At 38.2% G+C, this 22,088-nt stretch overlaps 1 protein-coding gene across 5 annotated transcripts in view; it reads left to right on the forward strand.

The window, feature by feature from the left end:
• LOC138810504 (thyroid receptor-interacting protein 11-like) overlaps positions 1-22,088 on the forward strand; it is an 82,026-nt gene that overhangs the window by 25,932 nt on the left and 34,006 nt on the right. For all 5 annotated transcript variants that reach the window (XR_011367145.1, XR_011367146.1, XM_069997702.1 and 2 more), the window contains exons 6-13: positions 524-689; positions 946-1,305; positions 5,206-5,246; positions 5,788-5,874; positions 8,620-8,832; positions 10,330-13,353; positions 17,583-17,723; positions 18,199-18,392. Coding sequence is in view for 3 of the 5 variants with exons in the window: in XM_069997702.1 (XP_069853803.1) it covers positions 524-689; positions 946-1,305; positions 5,206-5,246; positions 5,788-5,874; positions 8,620-8,832; positions 10,330-13,353; positions 17,583-17,723; positions 18,199-18,392 (4,226 nt within the window). In the remaining 2 variants the exon portion in view is untranslated. The remainder of the gene's footprint in view (positions 1-523; positions 690-945; positions 1,306-5,205; positions 5,247-5,787; positions 5,875-8,619; positions 8,833-10,329; positions 13,354-17,582; positions 17,724-18,198; positions 18,393-22,088) is intronic.

Here is a 22,088-nt window from a genome sequence, read left to right on the forward strand (position 1 = left end):
GTATGTATGTTGGTCATGGGGCTTGAACTCTGGGCCTAGGTGATGTTCCTGAGCTTTTCTGCTCAAGGTTTGGGCTCTACCACCTTGAGCCACTCCACCACTTTCAGTTTTCTGGTGGTTAACTGCAAATAAGGGCTGGCTTTGAACTGTGATCCTTAGATTTTTGAAGTATGATCCTCAGATTCCAGACTCCTGAGTAGCTAGGATTATAGGCATGAGCTACCAGGGCCTGGCAGAAAATTTGTTTTTAATGCCTAAGAAAACCAGGCATGGAGTCTCTCAGAACTGTCCTAATTTGGAAACTGTGATTGATGCTGATGGAAAAACTTTCAATCAGTCCTGTGTCTATATCAGTTGTGTTTAAACTCTCCATTCACTCTGAGTATTCACAGCTTTTTCTCAACAGTAGTCTCCTTAGAACCATATACCCATGGATATCAAGGGTCTATTCTATAGAGTTCTGGGAAATAGTAGGCTAGCTTATACACAATGAATGTGGTTAACTTTGTTCTTACATTTTAAGGAACTTAAACAGAGTCTAAGTCAGGAAATTGATGACCATCAACATGAAATGTCAGTACTGCAGAATGCTCATCAACAGAAACTGACAGAGATAAGTCGTCGGCATCGAGGAGAGTTAAGTGATTATGAAGAACGAATTGAAGAACTTGAAAATCTATTACACCAAGGTGATTATTTTTTATTAATTTCACATGTTAGATGGCATAAAAATGAAATTAAACAACAAGCTTAGCGGTCTTCACACCAGGACACTGCTATAAACTTGGACTGAGTTCTTAAGACCAGATGACTGGTTCTGCTCTTTGTCAGAAATTTGTCATACTTAGGCTCTTATTAAAGAGATTAGCATTGTATTAAATCTCTTCTTAAGCTATTTATTTGGAACTTGACATCTGACATCCTGGATTTTCGTTTGTGCTCCAGGTGGCTCTGGAGTTACTTCAGCTGATCACTCCAAAGTCTACAAAATGCAAAAATCTATTCAAGTTCTACAAACTGAAAAAGTAGAATCTACAAAAAAAATCGAAGAGCTTGAGGATAAAATAAAAGACATAACTAAAAAATTAACTTCTGCAGAAAATGACAGAGATATCTTGAAGCAAGAACAAGAACAGCTAAATGTGGAAAAGAGACAAATAATTGAACAGTGTGAAAGCTTGAAGCTGGAATGTAGTAGACTGCAGACTTCTGCTATGAGGCAGAGTGACACTGTGATGGAGGCGAGCATCCTTCCACTGAGTTCCTCAGTGGAAGAAGTGCGCAGACTACAACAAGCATTGTCTGGTATAAAATGTTTGGAACTTATTTCCAATTGGTGTTTCATTGCATACTAATTGTTTTCAGAGATAAACTCTTAAATAATTGAATACTTTGTGACAATTAAGTATTTATGGAAATGATTGTAATTTGAGTAGAATTGTTTGGCTTAGATTTAGCACCATAATTAATAGACCATAAATGATTTTTTTAGTGAAATGGCTTAAATGGCTTAATCTCTCAGCCTCCTTTCCTTATTGTTTAAGTACTCACATGGAAGTCAGTGATTTAGGAAGCAATCTACATTCCTGTGAAATGTTCATGTAATTCGTAGGAAGTATGGGTGTATTCCTTTCATTGTACATAGAATCAGATTCTTTATGTAATTCATGAGGGCTGTGACCCTTCAGTTAGGGAATGCAACCTTCTATCTGCTGACAACCATTGTTAGCTTTTGAAATGATTTTCTGTCTTGAAGCAAAAAGGTCTGAGTGGCAGGAGCCATAACATTTCTATCATTTTCCATGTTCAAGATGACAGTTACTATTCAAGTATTCTGTAGTGGTTAAAAAAATAAAGTTAAAAATAAACCAAACATAAAACCCAAACAAGTATTAAGTAAAACAGAAAAAATCAATACTCATTTATGCCAGGCAAACAATCTGGGCTTGTTAGCTGTAAAGTTGCATTTTATTTTACACATTGTGCTCTTTTCACAGTATAAACTCTTGCTGTAAGTACATTCATTCTCTGCTGTGAAAGTTTGCAACCCTGTGTGCTTGTGAATTGCCACTTTATGTTCCTTAACCCCACTCTGTGGCCCAGTTGTTTAGAATAAGTTCCTGATATGAATGATCAATTAAACTAAAGTTAAACTCAAAAGTCATCAGCTTCCCTTCCCTCTTCCTTTCCTAACCTTGTTGATAGGCAACATTTACTAGTCTTTCAAAGCCAGGGATCACTTCTTCACCAAGCACATCCTATGCTATAGTTCTAAGGTTCTCTCTGGTTGCATGATATTTCAGGATTGTATCCCAGAGGAGCACCAGGGTTTCTCACATGTGCAGCACCTTAGGAGCGGCCATAGGAATGGGTTCTAGACTTCTTTCTCATTTGCTTTCTTTTTTTTTTTTAATTTAATTTTATTTTATTTGTGAACATACTGTACAGAGGAGTTACAATTACATGGGCAGGATAATGCGTACATTTCTTACCAAGCATTGCAGCCTCCTCCTTTGTTTACCCTTCACATCCCTTCCCAGCCTCCCCCCTCCCCCCCATCCCAATCCTTCTCCTTCCCCCCTCTTCCCCCCCCCCCCCACCGCTCATTTGCTTTCAATTGGAGTAGTTTGCCCTTTGTAAAGTAATTCATTATATCAAGTGATCCAGTGAGTTTATTGGTTTAAAAATAGACCTGTTGCGGGGCGCTGGTGGCTCACGCCTGTAATCCTAGCTACTCAGGAGGCTGAGATCTGAGGATCGCGGTTCAAAGCCAGCCCGGGCAGGAGAGACCGTGAGACTCCAATCTCCAATAAACCACCAGAAAACCGGAAGTGGCGCTGTAGCTCAAGTGGTAGAGCGCTCGCCTTGAGCTGAAGAGCTGAGGGACAGCGCCCAGGCCCAGAGTTCAAGCCCCACGGCCGACAAAAAAAAATAAAAATAAAAATAGACCTGTTGCTCTAGTCTTTCTCCCCTTTCTTGGATCTCAGCCTCCTGGGTAACTAGAAGCTTGGCTTATGATCGATTTCTTAGAGTATAACAAGACTGGGCTGGAATACAGCTATGTCTCTGACTTAGTTATCATCTCTCTCTGCCTCAATTTTCTAATTTGTAGGGTTGAAATAATAGTATCTTCCTTGTAAGAATTAAAATAATGAGAGTAATAAACTAGTAGGTACAAGGTTCCCTATAGAGACATTTGGTCCATAGGGTGTTAGAAACATGTTAGCTGTTTGTCTTCTCTGGTTTCCATTATTCTATTTTAAACCATTTGGTTTTTATTCTGCAATCAGAATAAATTTCCAGAAATGCAAATTTTTTTCTCCTGCTCTTAGTACTTTGTGGTTCAGTGAGAACTTCAAGATGAAGTCTGAACTTTTTTAGTTTGGGCATTGTGTCCCTGTCCACTTCTTCAGTTTAAATCCCACCCACCCTCCATTCTTCTACTTTCTTCTCCTCCTCCTCCCCCCCTTTTCCCCCCCTCCTCCTCCCCGTCCTCCTCCTCCTCCTCCTCCTCCTCCTCTTCCTCTTCCTCCTCCTCCTCCTCTTCTTCTTCCTCATTCTTCTTCTTTTTCCCAGTCCTGGGGCTTGAACTTAGGGCCTGGGCACTGTCCCTGAGCTTCTTTTGCTCAAAGCTAGTACTCTACCACTTGACCCACAGTGCCACTTCTGGCCTTTTCTGTTTATGTGGTACTGAGGAATTGAACCCAGAGCTTCATGCGTGCTAGGCAAGCACTCTACCGCTAAGCCACATTCTTAGCCCTCCATCCCCCATTCTAAGTTTAGCCCTATCAACTCTTGGATGCTCTTCTTACCAGCAGTGTGTTATCAGCTCTGTCACATTTATATGTACTGCTTTCTGAGTGGAGTGACCCTATCTTCTAGCTAACTCAGTGTATTGATATCATATAGATGTTAACTTCACTACTAGCTACCTGAACTGGCACTTCTGTCCACATAGCCCCATCACGTGCTCTATCACATTGTATTATAATACATCATAATTGTGTTTACTTTTGGGGGGGTTCTTTTTGTTCTTTGTTTTGCCAATACTGAGGCATGAACTCGGGGCCTGGGTTCTGTCCCTTAGCTTTTTTACTCAAGGCTGGTGTTCTCCTACTTATTCTACAGCTCCACTTCCAGCTTTTTGTGCCAGTCCTTGGACTTAAACTCAGGGCCTAGGTTCTGTCCCTGAGCTTTTTTTGCTGAAGTAAGATAGTTCTCTACCACTTAATCCTAGAGCTAGAGATAACAGTATCACAAACTTTACTGCCTGGGCTGGCTTCTAACCTCAAATCTCAGCCTTCTTAATAGCTAGGATTACAGGAATGAGCTACCAGCACCCAGTGTGTTTACTTGTCTTCCCCTCTGTATTGTAACAAGCTGTTTTAAAGTAATGGCTAAATTTTTCTGGCCTTACTGTACATGCTCAAGTGAATGTTAAAATTATTTACTTCAACCAAGCTCACAGTAATCTAGTTCTGTGTTCCTCTGCCAGAATCATTTCTGTTTATGTATCGATATGTAATACCTTCATGTAACTCACATTAGATTATTGAGAGATCATTGTATTGCTGTGATATACTTACATTTATTGCTTTCCATGTTTCTTTGTTTTCCCCCTCCAGTCTATAGACCTTACACTATTTCTAACACTCAAATTAATCAACTCATTTTGAAACAAGTTGTGAGTACTATTTTTATTAAGGCAAGATGACCAGAATACAGTGATAATTCTTACATGTTTTCACAGAGTTGGATTTTAACATGTCTTGCTTTTTGTTTTTTTGGGTTGTCTTAGGACTTGAACCCAGCTTGGGTGCTGTCCCTGGGTTTGTTTTGCTCAAGGCTAGTACTCTAAAACTTTGAGCCACAGCTCCACTTCCAGTTTTGAGGTGGTTAATTGCAGATAAGAATCTCATGCTCATGCCTGAGCCACCTTTGAATGGTGATTCTCAGATTTCAGCTTTCTGAGTAGCTAGGATTATAGGTGTAAGCCTCCAGCACCTGGCTTTAACATGATTTTTAACTAGAATGTTTTGAATAGTCAAACTGAAAATATAAAATATGTTTCATTCCTGTCAGTACTTGCTAATTTATGTTTATAAATGCACTTTATTTTAATGGGATTTCTGAGTGTAATATGGAAGGCTATTATTAAGATATTCTAAATAATTTTAATGTCAGGTTCATTTATTGTTTTTACAGATGCTGAAAATGAAATAATGAGACTAAATAGTTTAACCCAGGTAAATTTATGTTATGGAAGAAAGCTTTGGCTTTGGTTTATTAAGAAAGTTTTAATTTACTACATTTTCTTATTATGTGTTTTCTTATAAATGTATTTGAACTTATTCTAGGAAATTTCATTTCAGAAATTTCGTGTTTACTAATTAATAGCAGAAGCTACCTTTATGTGCCATAAATTGACAAAAGTTAAAAAGTTAATAATTACAGATAAATCTTTTTGCAGATTAACTGGCAAATGTTATCTAAGTAAAGACAGTGAAAGCAGATTGTATACAAAATGAGGAATGCATTTTGATTTTCTTTAAGGAGTTCAGGGAATTATTTCAAGTCATTTGTAAATTTAAATTTTTTCAAATACAATAAAAAATCCTCTATAAGAATCTCTAAAATGAGTGACTCTGGATTTCTAATGATCAGTTTTTCTACTTTTTATATATTGCTTAAGAAATACTGAGTAGAAATGCACAGTTGTATAGCTAGCCTGCTGTTTGTAAACTGGAAATTTTGTTATCTGAAATTACTGCTTTAACGTTTTTATAGGATAAGAACCTTGTTGAAGACAATCTGAAACTTAAAATGCATGTCCAAGTTTTAGAAAAAGAGAAGTCATTATTGAGTCAAGAAAAGGTAGGTACTGTTAAAATGGAGCAGAATTAAAATGGTGTATATGTTATAGTTTTTAGTGAAGGACCAGTTTATATCAAAATGAAGTCTTTAGTTATAGAATGCTTCAGGCAAGGCTGAAGTACCTGTGCAAGGTTTGGAGCATGAGAGGCTGTCCAGGGTTTACATGCAGAGATAAATTGGTAGGCACACAGATTTGAGCAGAAAAGAGAGCAAAGGCTGTTTTCATTTCTGATGACATCCTGAGAACAGCAGGAGCATACACAGGTATGTACAATATTTGTATGCCCCAGAATATGTGCAACATCATAGAAATTTCTTACTGGTGGAAGTAAAGGACTGTTTCACTGGGAGAAATGGCATCTTTTTGTGAATGTTGGTAGCAAGGATAGATTAGGACTCTATAATGCAGAGGTGGATATTTTTACTCCTGGAAATAATTCCTTGTCAACGATAGGTGCTTAAATATAGGACAGTTGGAAATTGGAACTAAGTTAAAGGCCAGTATTTTAATTCAATTTAAATTATTTATTTTTATTTTTATTTTTGATACTTCAGATATTTATTTGTCTCTGTTCTTTCAAATTCAGAAAAGTTCTTTTTTCTTTTTTATTATTTTATTGTATAGGTGATGTACAGAAGGATTACAGTTACATAAATAATGAATACATTTCTTTCCTCACAGTGTTATCCCCTAAATTAAGTTTTTCAAGTACTACATGCCTACTGAGATATATATTCAATGATATATACTGAATATGTTAGTGCACATAGAATATCTTTGATACTATTATTGCTTGACCTCTTTCTCCATTTCCTGCCTTTTATTAATGTATGTCTGAATATATATGATCTTTAAAAAACACAAATGTCAGAATATTGGGGGTTTTTTTTGCTGGTCCTGGGGCTTGAACTCAGGGCCTGGGCACTGTCCTTGAGCTTCTTCTGCTCAAGGCTAGCACTCTGCCACTTGAGCCACAGTGCTACTTCAGGCCTTTTCTGTTTGTGTGGTACTGAGGAATTGAACCCAGGCTTCATCCATGCTAGGCAATCACTTTACCATTAAGCCATATTCCCAACCCCATAGTTGTTTTTGGTAGTTTTCCTTTAATTGGTATGTAGTAGTCCATTGCAACTCTTCCCTGAATTGTGCTTGCTATGAGCCTGCTTATTGGTTAATAATGCTAAAAGTGGGCTGGGAATGTGGCTTAGTGGTAGAGTGCTTGCCTAGCATGCATAAAGCCCTGGGTTTGATTCTTCAGTACTAATAAACAGAAAAAGCCAGAAGTGGTACTGTGGATCAAGTGGTAGAGCAAAAGAAACTCAGGGACAGTGTCCAAGCCCTGAGTTAATAGTCTGTTTATTTAATAGTCTGTTATTAATAGTCTATTTATTTAAAGAAAATTGAGATTCTTTTTATTTATTTATTTTTCCTGGTTGTTGGGCATGAACTCAGAGTCTGAGCACTGTCCCCAAGCTTTTTCACCCAGTGCTAGCACTCTACCACTTTAAGCCATAGTACGACTTCTAGTTTTCTGGTGGTTAATTGGAGATAAGAGTCTCACAGTCTTTCCTGCCTAAGCTGGTTTTGAACCACAGTCCTCTGATCAAATCCAGGCCTGCTGAATACTAGTATTACAGGCATGAGTCACTGGCACCTGGTTAAATTTAATTAAATGAACTTTTTTTCTTTTTGTCTTATGTCGGTCATGGGGCTTAAACTCAGGACTTGGTCACTGTCCCTGTGCTCTTTGGCTCAAGGCTACTCTATCCACTTTGAGCCACAGTGCCACTTCGTGTGTGTGTGTGTGTGTGTGTGTGTGTGTGTGTGTGTGTGTGTGTGTGTGTGTGTGTGTGTGTGTGTGTGTGTGTGTGTGTGTGTGTGTGTGTGTGTGTGTGTGTGTGTGTGTGTGTGTGTGTGTGTGTTTCTTATATAGAGTAGGTTCTATAGGATTTCTATTTTAAAAATCTCTTACCAGCAAAAGAAGGCTTTACAGTGATTCAGCCAGAAACATCATAATCAGATATTAAAATAAAGTAGAAAAATAGAGAACTGTCCCACTTCTGGATTTTTAAAGAAAAATCTTAAATACCAACTGATTGACTATAAAATGGCATATACATCATGTATGATTTGAATGATGAGCATAATCTGTACTTGATGATAAGATGAAGTGACAAAAAAAGGAGTTAGGGAGGAAGAAAGGAGAAAAGAGAAGGGAAAAGGGGAGAGAAAGGAAGAGAAAAAAAGGAAGACAAAGTTCCATATTCTAATAGAACCAAGAATAAAGTAAAAGCCTTTTATTTTCTAGTTAGTGATGATAAACTTTAGAGTGAATGTGTATTTTTATTTCCTCTGTGGCTGTTGGTTACTAGCTGTTAGGGAGTGGAAGTAAAGAGAGCTGGGAGATGGCACTCTTAGAAATTCTGTATATGGTGAGGTGGGCTGAGGAAGCAGCAGTAGGAATGGGGGAGGAAAGACTTCCCACTGGAAAATGTCTTACATGAATAAGCTGTCATAGAAATGTTTTACCTGGAGCTGCAAGTGAAATTGCACATGAATGAGGCTGTGGCTTGTTGAACTTTATAAATTTTATTGATGTGTGAGGTATTCAATAATATTTTCAATACAGAGAGCATTTAAAATATACGTCAAATTTTTATTTACATACATATGTTTAAGTGCTTAATTTTGGGTGTCTTTTCTTTAACTGATAGTATGTGCTATTTTCCCCCTTACCATTTAAGGAAGAGCTTCAGAAAACACTTTCAAAATTGAATGGTGAATATGAAGTGATTAAAAGTACAGCTTCAAGAGATATGAATTTGGATTCAGAATTGTATGAGTTAAGACTTAACTTGGAGGCAAAGCAACAAGAGCTGAATCAGAGTGTTAATGAAAAGGAAATACTGATGGCTGAGTTAGAAGAATTGGACAAACAGAACCAAGAAGCTACAGAGGTAACTGTGTTAAAGATAGCCAGGCATGAAATATAACATCTTCTATTCAATTGGCTGAACACTGGATTAGCATGCAGAAATGTTGGTTATAACTTTTGTGGTTTAATTAATATTTTAATTTATTGATATTCTAGTCACAGGGACTAACAAGCTTTTTCTGTAAAGTGCTAGTTAGTACAGTATTTTTTGGCTTTACAGACCTTATCATTTTAATTGCACCTATTCAACTCTGCAATTGATATATAAACAAAGGAGCATTGAGCATGGCTATGTTTCAATAAAGTTTTATTTACAGAAACAGGAAACAGGCCCATTTGGTCTTTGGGATGTGGTTTGTTGACTCATGCTCTAGTGATGAAAAGTGAAAATATGCAACAATATCATTTACTTTCTCTACTTTTTTATCCCTAAAATGACAAAAATATCTTTTTTTTTTTTTGGTCCAGTTGTGGGGCCTGAATGCTAGGCCTAGGCACTGTCCCTCAGCTCTTCAGCTCAAGGCTAGCTCTCTACTACTTGAGCCACAGCGCCACTTCCAGCTTTTTTCTTTTTGCTTATGTGGTGCTGAGAAATCGAACCCAGGGCCTCAGGCATGCAAGGCAAGTGCTCTACCACCTTCCCAGTCCCAACAAAAATATCTTGTATAAGATATTCATAAGTAATTTTTTTAGGGGATGTTAGAACAGAAAGAAAATTGTTTTTAAAAAAGATTAGGGTTAGCTGGGCACCAGTGGCTCACTTCTGTTATCCTAACTACTCAGGAGGCTGAGATCTGAGGAGCAAGGTTCAAAACCAGCCTGGGCAGGAAAGTCCTGAGACTCTTATCTCCAATAAACCACCAGAAAACTGGAAGTGCGCTGTGGCTAAAGTGGTAGAGCACTAGCCTTGAGCTGAAGAGCTGAAAGACAACGCCAGGACTAGAGTTCAAGCCCCAATGTGGACAAAAGAAAAAAGATTAGGGTTGTCCAGTGCTAGTGGCTCCTGCCTGTACTTCTGAAGCCAACCCAGTCAGGAAACTCATCTCCAAAAAAAATCTCCAGAAGTGGAACTGTAACTCAAGTGGTAAGAATGCTAGCCCTGAGCAAAAAAAAAAAAAAAGCTTGGGCTGGGAAGGTGGCTCAGTGGTAGAGCGCTTGCCTTGCATGCATGAGGCCCTGGGTTCTATTCCTCAGCACCACATAAGCAAAAAGAAAAAAAACCGGAAGTGGCGCTGTGGCTTAAGTGGTAGAGCGCTAGCCTTGAGCTGAAGAGCTGAAGGACAGCGCCCAGGCCCAGAGTTCAGGCCCCACGACCAGACCCCTCCCCCCCCCCCAAAAAAAAAAAGCTTACAGACAGTGCCCAGGCCTTGAACTTAACTTCCAGGACTGGCACACACACACACACACACACACACACAAAATGTTTAGGGTTATTCTATTATTTGTAGAATTTTACAAAATGTTCTTCAGGCACTAAATGAGAAAATATTGTAAAATACTGTGAAAATTTTTCTTTCAGCACGTGATTTTGATAAAAGATCAGCTATCAAAACAGCAAAGTGAAGGAGACAGTATTATCAGGAAACTGAAACAAGATCTAGATGATGAAAAGAAGAGAATTCATCTACTTGAGGATGATAAAATGAACATTACGAAAGAGCTAGATGAGCAGAAAGAAAAGTTAACCCACAGTGAACTGGTCCTAAATGATTTGCATTTAACCAAGCAAAAGCTTGAAAATCAAGTAGAAGATTTAATAGATCAACTAAGTAAATCACAGGAAAATAATATAAGCTTTCAGAAGGAGAACCTTGAGCTTAAGGAACACATTAGACAAAATGAAGAGGAACTGTCCCGAGTCAGGAATGAGTTAACTCTTAATCAAGATTCTAACAGTAAATTTAAGGATGACTTACTTGAAGAAAGGGAAGCCAAAATTAGAAGCTTAAAGCAAAATCTTATAGAAGTAGAACAGCTCAATGAAAATTTAAAGGAAGTTTCTTTTGAGCTCAAAATGGAAAATGAAAAGTTGGTTTTAGCATGTGAGAACATAAGACATCAGTTGGAAGAATCTATTGCTTATAACAAACAGATTTCTTTGGAAAAAAGCACTATTGCAGAGACTCTGCAAAGGGAAAAAGGACAGATAGAAGCAGAATTGTGTCAGGCTGAAAAGAGGCTGCTGGAAGAATCAAGCAAGTATAAGCAAACCATTGAGGAACTGTCAAATGCACGGAATTTGGACACTTCTGCCTTACAGTTGGAACATGAGCGTTTAATTAAGCTCACTCAAGAGAAAAACTTTGAAATAGCAATACTCAAAAAGAATATTGAACAATTGGAGACTGATCATAAAGAAACAAAGGAAATTTTGTCTTCTAGTTTAGAAGACCAGAAACAATTAGCACAACTTTTAAATGAGAAAGAAATTTTTATTAAAAAAATTAAAGAAAAAAATTCAGAACTGCAAGAAGAATTAGATAAATGTTCTCAAGCCTTAAGAAAAAATGAAACTTTAAGGCAGGCCCTAGAGGAGAAGGACAGAAATCTTGGATCCATGAAAGAAGAAAATAATCATTTACAAGAAGAGCTGGAACGGCTCAGGGAACAGCAAAGTCGAGCCATGCCTGTGGCTGAGCAAAGAGCCCTTGATAGTACCACAGAGCTAGAATCTGAAATATCACAACTAAATATAATTAAGGATCATCTTGAAGAGGAAATTAAGCATCATCAGAAGATAATTGAAGACCAAAACCAGAGTAAGATGCAACTACTTCAGTCTTTACAGGAGCAGAAGAAGGAAATAGATGAGTTTAAATACCAGCATGAACAAATGAACATCACACATAGTCAGCTCTGTTTAGAGAAAGATGAGGAAATTAAGAATTTACATAAAACAATCAAACAAATAAAAGCTCAGTTGCATGAAGAAAGACAAGACATTCAAACAGAGAATTCTGATATTTTTCAAAAAGCAAAAGTTCAAAGCCTTAATATAGAAAACGGAAGTGAAAAGCATGATTTATCTAAAGCAGAAACTGAAAAATTAGTAAAAGGACTAGAAGAAAGAGAGCTGCAGATTAAACTTCTAAACGAAAAGAATATATCTTTAACTAAACAGATTGACCAGCTGTCCAAAGATGAGGTTGGTAAGCTTACTCAGATTATCCAGCAGAAGGACTCGGAAATACAAGCGCTTCATGCAAGAATTTCTTCTGCTTCTTACACCCAGGATTTTGTTCACCTTCAGCAGCAGGTGCAGGCCTACACTATGGAAAGAGAACAGGTCTTTGCTGTTTTGAATGAGAAGACAAGAGAGAATAGCAATTTAAAAACAGAATATCACAAAATCATGGATATAGTTGCCGCCAAAGAAGCAGCCCTCACTAAACTACAAGATGAGAATAAAAAGTTGTCTGCTCGATTTGAAAATAGTGGCCAAGATATGTTTAGAGAAACTGTTCAGAATTTATCACGTATCATTCGAGAAAAAGACATTGAAATAGATGCACTAAGTCAGAAATGTCAGACTTTGTTGGCAGTTTTACAAACTTCCACCCCTGGTAATGAGGTTGGAAGTGTTAATAGCAATCAATTTGAGGAGCTCCTACAAGAACGTGATAAGTTAAAACAGCAAGTAAAGAAAATGGAAGAGTGGAAACAACAGGTTATGACCACTGTCCAAAACATGCAACATGAGTCAGCCCAGCTTCAAGAAGAACTTCACCAACTTCAGGCCCAAGTTTTGGTTGACAGTGATAATAATTCTAAGCTACAAGTAGATTACACTGGCCTGATCCAAAGTTATGAGCAGAATGAAACGAAACTCAAAAATTTTGGCCAGGAATTAGCTCATGTGCAGCATAGCATAGGTCAGCTTTGCAATACCAAGGATCTTCTTTTAGGGAAGCTTGATATTATGTCACCTCAGCTCTCTTCTGGCTCCTCACTTACCTCTCAGTCAGCAGAGTCTCTTAGAGCAGGTAAGTCTGCAGGATCAAGTGAGTCTTCTCAGTTGCTTCAACAAGAGATTGAAGAGTTGAGAAAGTCACTGCAGGAAAAAGATTCGATGATTAGAACTCTCCAAGAAAATAATCACAGGTTGTCCGATTCCATGGCTACCTCCTCAGAGCTGGAGAGAAAAGAACACAAACAAACTGAGTCAGAACTTAAGCAATTGAAGGAGAAACAAGATGTATTACAAAACTTACTAAAGGAAAAAGACCTCTTAATCAAAGTCAAAAGTGATCAGTTACTTTCTTCAAATGAAAATTTTACTAACAAAGTCAATGAAAATGAACTTTTGAAACAGGCAGTAACAAACCTGAAAGAAAGAACATTAATTTTAGAAATGGATATTTCTAAACTAAAGGGGGAAAATGAAAAAATAGTAGAAACATCCAGGGGAAAGGAAACAGAGTATCAAGCATTACAAGAGACTAACATGAAGTTTTCTATGATGCTTCGAGAAAAAGAGTTGGAGTGCAATTCAATGAAGGAGAAGGCTCTGGCTTTTGAGCAGTTACTGAAAGAAAAGGAGCAGGTATGTTTTAGATGGACTATAATATGCAGGAAGGTTTTGAGAATGAAGGAGACTTTTTAACATATTGACACTTTATTTGAAGAAGATTAAATTTGTTGATAGAAGTATCTCAAGATATTGTGCAACCAGCAGTTTCTCCTTCAAATTATTAGATATTTCCGTATATTTTAGAAGTAGATTATTTGATAGCATGCTAAGAAGTAAGCAAGGACATAGTAGGAAGGAATATTTTTTGTGAAATGGAAGTGAGTTTTCAGAGAGAATTGGAAATCCTTTGTTCTAACTAAATTTTAGTTAGATTTCAGTAGCTGCCAGCAGTGGTGGGCATTTTAGGGATGCTTAGGTGAAAGGGAAAGCATTCTGAAATACACATTGTATCAAAGCATGATCTGTAGTAAGAAATACTTTCACATTATGACATAGTAAATAGTGTGTGTGTGTGTGTGTGTGTGTGTGTGTGTGTGTGTGTGTGTGTGTGTGTGTGTGTGTGTGTGTGTGTGTGTGTGTGTGTGTGTGTGTGTGTGTGTGTGTGTGTGTGTGTGTGTGTGTGTGTGTGTGTGTGTGTGTGTGTGTGTGTGTGTGTGTGTGTGACAGAAAGAGAGGGAAACGTAAGTTTCAGTAACCAGGAATTACTCTTAATATATGTGATGATGCTCTTTATAAAAAAGAGGTGGCTCAGTGGTAGAGTGCTTGCCTTGCATGCATGAGGCCCTGGGTTCGATTCCTCAGTCTTTACAGAAACAGAAGAAGGAAATGGATGAGTTTAAATACCAGCATGAACAAATGAACATTACACTTTGTTTAGAGAAAGATGAGGAAATTAAGAATTTACACAAAACAATTGAACAAATAAAAGCTCAGTTGCATGAAGAAAGACATACAAACAGAGAATTCTGATATTTTTCAAAAAAGGAAAATTCAAAGCCGTAATATAGAAAATGGAAGTGAGGGCTGGGAAGGTGGCTCAGTGGTAGAGCGCTTGCCTTGCATGCATAAGGCCCTGGGTTCGATTCCTCAGCACCACATAAGCAAAAAGAAAAAAGCCGGAAGTGGCGCTGTGGCTCAAGTGGTAGAGTGCTAGCCTTGAGCTGAAGAGCTGAGGGACAGCGCCCAGGCCCAGAGTTCAGGCCCCACAACCAGACCCCCCCAAAAAAAAACAAACAAAGAAAACGGAAGTGAAAAGCATGATTTATCTAAAGCAGAAACTGAAAAATTAGTTAAAAGGACTAGAAGAAAGAGAGCTGCAGATTAAACTTCTAAACAAAAAGAATATATCTGTGAACATCCCAACAGCCAAAGACTCAAAAGCTTCTGAGGATTTTGAGCTTGCCAGCATGTGGCCACACCATCTTTTTTTTTTCTTTTAAATTGAAATGTTACCTATTATTTCCAACTTGCATTTAAAAGGCTCAAGTGCTTTGTTCTAACTGTATTTGTACACAGAATATCTTGTTCTATGTAGCTGAGTGGGACATGAAAAAGGTTTTGTGCTGTAGAAACTCTGGGAGGAATGATGGGGTATGCCTGTAATCCCAGCTCCATGTGAGGCAGAGGTAGGAAGAAGGAGGTCTGAAGCTGGCCCTGGGGATGGAGGGAGGTGGGGTGGGGGTAAAGGCATGTGACTCTATCTGAAAAATAAACAAAATCAAAAAAGGGTGGAGGAGTGTGGCTCAAATTGGTAGAGTGGCCGGGTGCTGGTGGCTCACACCTGTAATCCTATCTACTCTGGAGGCCCCAGTTAAAGCTGGCCTGGGAAGGAAAGTCCATGAGACTCTTATATCCAATAAAACCACCAGAAAACCGGAAGTGGCACTGTAGTTCAAGTGATAGAGCATTCACCTTGAGCTGAAGGGCTCAGGGACAGTGCCTGGGTCCAGAGTTCAGGCCCCACAACTGACAAATAATAATAATAATAATAATAATAATAATAAAGAAAATCCATTAAGCTGGCTTAAATGAATCAGGTAGTCACAACCCAAAGTTTGAAAAGTATTAAGTATGAGCAATACTTTAAACATAGTAGATTCTAACAATACTTTATACTACTTTTAGTAATAGAAATTTAGAAAAGAGATTATAAAACAATAGAATGTTCAGTGACTGCTTCTTAAAGATAATACAAGATGCAATATGATTTTGACTCAGTTAAATTCTGTCTTTATTTGATTAAATAGATTTTTTTTCTTTTTTCTTTTTATTATTTTTTATTGTGAAAATACTGTACTGAGGGGTTACAATTACATGGGCAAGATAATGAGTACATTTCTTATCAAGCATTGTAGCCTCCTCCTTTGTTTCCCCTTCCCATCCTCCCCCTCCCCCCACCCAAACCTCCCCGCTCCCCCCCACCTGCTGATTAAATAGATATTGTCAATGTTGAAGAGTTCAATCCGTCAGAGATAACTTCTTAGCTTTAATGGTACTGTTCTGTACCTCTAGTCCAGCATTTTACTGATTAATTGCAGATGGAGGCTTATGGATTTTTCTGCTCTGGTTGGCTTCCAACAATGATCCTCAGGACTCAGCCTCCTGAATGGCTAGGATCATTAGGCATGAGTCACCAGAGTGTGGCTTTTCCTGTTTTTAAAGAATGGGTGTGTTAGTTAGGCTGACCCTGAATGCCCATGTGCTCCTCCTGCTTCAGCTCCCTGAATAATTGGGATTACAAGTGCAAACCTTTTCACCAGGCACAGTTTTTTTTTTTAAGAAACAAAAGTTCACATGAAAACTTAAGGTAGGGCTGGGATGTAGCTCAGTGGCAAAGCACTTGCCTAGCAAGTGCAACGTCCTGGGTTCGATCCCCAGTACCAAAAAAGAAAAGACAAAAAAAATACAGTTAAAAAAAAAAAACCCAAACGAAAACTTAAGGTAGCACTATAGATTTCTTTGCTGTGCATATTTAAAATTGTATCAAGAATTAATTGTGAAGCCGGGCGCTGGTGGCTCACGCCTGTAATCCTAGCTACTCAGGAGGCTGAGATCTGAGGATCGCGGTTCAAAGCCAGCCCGGGCAGGAAAGACCGTGAGACTCCTATCTCCAATAAACCACCAGAAAACCGGAAGTGGCGCTGTAGCTCAAGTGGTAGAGCGCTCGCCTTGAGCTGGAGAGCTGAGAGACAGCGCCCAGGCCCAGAGTTCAAGCCCCACGACCGACAAAAAAAAAAAAAAAAAAAAGAATTAATTGTGAGTAGTCTACCAGTTTCTTAAGCTTTTCAGAATTCCACTCTTGTCCAAAATTCATGGCCTTACTTTGCCGTGAAGGGCTAACTTTTTTTCTGCTGTTATTAATATATTTATTGTACTTATATGGAACTCATTCAGGAAATACATTTTTATTATTATTTAGCAAAATAACATCCCAGAGTTGCTTTCATTTATTGTTACCAAAATGCATGTGAAATGTTTTCTGTCTTTTGCCAGTCAGTTGACACTTACTTTCTCTGACAGTTGTATGTGCCTGTTAAGGAGACACATATTACATACAAACTGTAACAAACAAATTTCATTGGTGTTTTGGGTTTGTGGATCATTTGTTCTACAGAGTAAATTTGGAGACATTTTTGCCTCTTGAGTTCCTTTTTATTATTATTAAACTCCTTGTAAAAACATTTTCAACTGGGCACTAGTGGCTCATGCCTGTAATCCTAGCTACTCAAGAGGCTGAGATATGAAGATTACAGTTCAAAGCCAGCCCAAGCAGAAAAGTCACTAAAAAGAGCTCAAATGGTAAAGTACTAGCCTTAAGCAAAAGAAACTTAGGGACAGCGTCCACACACTTGAGTTCAAACCCTGGGACTGGCACAAAAACAAAAAAAGAAAAGAAAAATATTTCCAGTAAACTTTTTCTTCTAGAACAATTGTAGCTGTGCAGAAAAATTGAGATAATGGAGAGTTCTTCCTTACATTGTTAGCAATAGGTTCCTTACTGTTAACATCTTACATTATATGGTACATTTGTTACAGCTAATGAACCAGTCTTGACGAATGAACCTAAAGTTCATACTTTTTTTTAGTTTTTTATCAAAAATGTCCTTTTCCTATTCCAAGATGCCATGTAAGATACCACATTATATTGAATGTCTTATGTCCTTTCCTCTAGACAGTTTCTCAGATTTCTCTTGTTTTAGTTGACTTTGAGATAGTTAAACTATAATCTAAATTTATTTAGTGAAGAAAATGCCTCTTTAAAATATATTTTTCTTAAAAGCTAAAGTAATTTCTTTCCAAAGGGCAAGACTGGAGAGTTAAATCAGCTTTTAAATACAGTGAAATCAATGCAGGAGAAGACAGTTACATTTCAGCAGGAGAGAGACCAAGTCACATTGGCCCTGAAGCAGAAGCAGATGGAAAACAGCACCCTCCAGAATGAGGTATGCTTTCACTTTAAAGGAGCAATGTGTGAACCAATGTATTAATCATTGTCAGTTTAAAATTGAATGTATCTCTTGATTCCTTCTTTCAGTGTGCTGTGGTAGAATTTTTATTTCTCTGGTGTATTTTATTTAGTTTTAAAAAGTGAAAAACAGCATATCTTGGATATAAGAAAAAATTGTCACCCAGAGAGTATGACAAAAAGTGTGACATACAGAGGGGCCAGTACTTTTGTATAGTTCTGTTTTTCATGTCACCAACAAATGAGGTTTTACAAAGCAGAGCTTCCAGGTGGATATTGCAGATGATCTCAGGGGAATTTTTCCCAGCATAGGTACATTCTGGCAATATGAGGTATTAGCATGCCATTTGTAGACTTCAATAGTGTGAAAACATTTGATAACAAAGTAGTTTGTTGGGGATAGAAGGTGGAGCATTATTAGTAAGAAAAATAAAACAGTGGCCTCTACCTAGGTTCAACACTTGCGAGACAAAGAATTAAGATTAAACCAGGAGCTACAGAGATTACGTAATCATCTTTTAGAATCAGAAGATTCTTATACCCGGGAAGCTTTGGCTGCAGAAGATAGAGAGGTTAAACTAAGAAAGAAGGTCACAGCCTTGGAGGAAAAGCTAGTCTCATCTTCTAATGCAATGGAAAACGCAAGGTAACTTTTTGATTCTTCTTTTCTGCATTAACTTCACTTGAGCATTTGAGTATAAGCCTCAGTAAGTATTTTCATATATTAGTTCATTTTCATGAAATTAATCTTAGTTTTATAGTTGAGGAAACTGAAGGCAAAGAGACATAAAAGTTGCCCCAGGTCAGGTACACAGTGTGTGTAGAGGGGGTCACACATATTTCTAATCTTAAGCAGATCTGGCATTCAGATTCTCTTTCTCTCAACCACCTAGATAATTGCAATTGTCGTTTTGTGGGAAAATGACAAGTGGCTGATTAGTTAATTCTATCCAGTCACCAGAGAACTAATTTATGTGTTTTTATTTTCCATCAAGTGATTGAAGGTTGAGTTGGCTATGGGTATTAGAATAGGAGAGTACAGTGCACCAATACAGGGTGAAGACCTGGGTCAGCATGGAGAATGACTATTGATTTCTAGAACTTTTTAGCAACCAGGTCTCTGTATATATTCTTTTTTATTATTATTTTAAATTTATTTAAAAATTTTTTTGTTGGTCATGGGGCCTGAACTCTGGGCCTGGGCCCTGCCCCTCAGTTCTTCAGCTCAAGGCTAGCACTCTACCACTTGAGCCACAACACCACTTCCTGTTTTTTCTGCTTATGTGGTGCTGAAGAATCAAACCCAGGGCTTCATGCATGCAAGACAAGCACTCTACCACTGAGCCACCTTCCCAGCCCCTATATAGTCTTTTAATTATTATTTCACTCAACATCAAATGTTGATCCTTTTAAGCTTACTTTAGTTATACAGTACATGAAATGTGATTTCATTTATCCTTGCATTTTGGTTTTTTTTAATTCTGCTTTTTTTAATAGTCTTGACTCATGACTTAGTTTTGGTTACCTACCACCTTATCCTTATTAGAAAAATATTATACTTTTTATTTCAGGAAAATCACAAGTTTCCTTTATGGCCAGGGATGTTAACTGTTTCCTCATATGTTTATTTGCCATTTTTTCCTCCTTTTCTGAGATGTCTCTCTTTAGCTTCTTTTCTCTTTTATTAATTGATTTATTAGTTGTTGGTTTATTTTTGGAGGGGTACTTTCTTTGTCAGATATTTTGCTGATAAAGATGCTCTTCCATTCTGTTGGCTGTCTTTCTAGTTTAGTAACTATGTCCTTTGTTGTACAGAAACTTTTTATTTTTATTTATTTTTATTTTTTGTTCCCAGTCCTGAGGTTTGAACTCAAGGCCCCAGGCACTGTCACTGAGCTTCTTTTGCTCAAGGCTAGCACTCTACCACTTGAGACACAATCCTACTTCTGGCTCTTTCTGTTCATGTGGTACTGAGGAATTGAACCCAGGACTTTATGTTAGGGAATCACTGTACCACTAAGCCACATTCCCAGCCCCTGATACTTTATTTTGATGTAATCCCATTTGGAAAGTATCTCTCCTATTTGCTGTACTCCTAGGACTCTTTAAAAAGTTCCTGCCTATGCCTGTAAGTTCTGATGTTTCTCCTACTCCATCTTGCAGTAGTTTCAAAGTTTCAGGCCTTACATTGAAATATTTGATCCACTTTGACTTGTGTATGGTGTAAAATAGGGATCCAATTTTAGTTTTGCCCAATTTTTCCAATACCAATTATTGAAGTGGCTGTCTTTTTTCCACTGTATATTTTTTATTCCCTTGTCAAATATCAGATACTGTAAGTATATAACTATTTCTGGGTCTTCTAGTCTGTTCCATTGATATTCCAGCCTGTTTTTCTGCCAGTTCCAAGATGTTTTTGTTATTATAGCTCTATAGTAGAGTTTGAGGTTTGGATTGTGCTACCACCAATATTGCTTTTTTGCCTAAACTGCTTTGGCTCAGAATAACATTTTATTAAGTAGGGTTATAATCTAGTAATTCCTTTCTTCAGAAAAAAATGTCTTCCATTAGCTGGGTGCTGGTGGCTCACACCTGTAATCCTAACTGCTCAGGAGGCTAAGATCTGAGGATTCCAGTTCAAAGCCAGCCCAGGCAGGAAAGTCCATGAGACTCTTTTTTTTTTTTGGGGGGGGGGGTGTCTAGTCGTGAGGCCTGAACTCTGGGCCTGGGCGCTCTCCCTCAGCTCTTCAGCTCATGGCTAGCGCTCTACCACTTGAGCCACAGCGCCACTTCCAGCTTTTTTTTTTTTTTGCTTATGTGGTGCTGAGGAATCGAACCCAGGGCCTCATGCATGCAAGGCAAGCACTCTACCACTGAGCCACCTTCCCAGCCCCTCCATGAGACTCTTATCTCCAATAAAGCACTAGAAATCCGGAAGTGGCGCTGTGACTCAAGCGGTAGAGCGCTAGCCTTGAGCTGAAGAGCTGAGGGACAGTGCCAAGCCCAGAGTTCAAGTCCCACGACCAACAAAAAATAAATAAAAATAAATTCTTCCATTAAGCTACCTACCTTATCTTTACTTCATAACTATCATCTACATCTAGCCCAACCTTATTACTCAGCTCCTCAGAGCTACTTTATTTCTCTTTATTTTTCTAATTTTTCTTTTCATGTTGTTCTGCCTGAAAAGTGCACCTGTTTTTCTGTAACTCCTACTCATTCTTCAGATTTTCTCTTTGTTTTGTTGTTTTTGGTCATGGGGCTTGAACTCTGTGTCTGGCGCTGTCCCTCAGCTCTTCAGCTCAAGGTTAGTGGTCTACCCTTGAGCCACAGTGCCACTTCCATTTTCTGGTGGTTTTATTGCCTGGGCTGGCTTTGAACCATGACCCCCAGATCTCAGCCTCCTGAGTAGCTAGTATTACAGGCTTGAGCCACCAATGCCCGACTCTGTTTTCTTCACTTAGAACTCTACTTCTCATATCCCTTATATCCAAAACTAAACCCTGTTGGGATGTCTTTCTTTTGAACTTGGATAACACTTGGGGTCTTGGATAGGGCATCTTATGTTTTAGTCTAAATAACAAATAATTACTGACTTGTTGCATACTGTGTTTCCAATAAATTTTAAGTTTTCATGGGAGTACGAATGATGTCATTGTGTACCCTTCCAATATATAAATATATATAGATAAATAGATTACATATAGATTATATAAAGTTTAATTAACATTCAGTGAATAGTTTACACCAAATCAATAAGCTAGATTTTGCTTTTTTGAGCCCTTGCTTAAGAAAGGAGCATCTAGTATTAACCTTTTTTTTTTTTTTTTTGGTTGGTTGTTTGGTTGGTTGCGGGCCTTAAACTCTGGGCCTAGGCGCTGTCCCTGACCTCTTTTTTTGCTCAAGGATAACATTCTACCACTTGAGCTACTATGCCATATCCAATTTTCTGGTGGTTAATTGATGATATGAGTCTTCTGGACTTTTTGCTGCCTGGGCTGGCTTCAAACTGCAGTCCTCAGATCTCAGCCTTCTGAGTAGCTTGGATTACAGGTTTGAACCACCAGTGCCTGGCTTGTATTAACTTTTTGAGTGCAGAACTCATATTTTGGGCTTTTTTCCAGAGCCAGTATTATCATGGACACCTAGCTGCATGACAGCTCTGAAGAAAGGGAGATGATGCTCTCCAATGCTCTAGAGTTGGGGTTCACCACCCTCTCCAACTCCATGCTGGTGGTGAACCCCACAGAGCAGCCTTTGGAAAATGAAGCTGTCACCCCAGAGTTCACCAACAGGAACCTTCCAAATATGGAGCTCTTGGCAGTAGCCAGAAAGAATGAGG

Source organism: Dipodomys merriami, unplaced genomic scaffold, assembly GCF_024711535.1.
Source record: "Dipodomys merriami isolate MVZ:Mamm:240054 unplaced genomic scaffold, mDipMer1.0.p SCAF_50, whole genome shotgun sequence".
Taxonomy (NCBI): Eukaryota; Metazoa; Chordata; class Mammalia; order Rodentia; family Heteromyidae; genus Dipodomys; species Dipodomys merriami.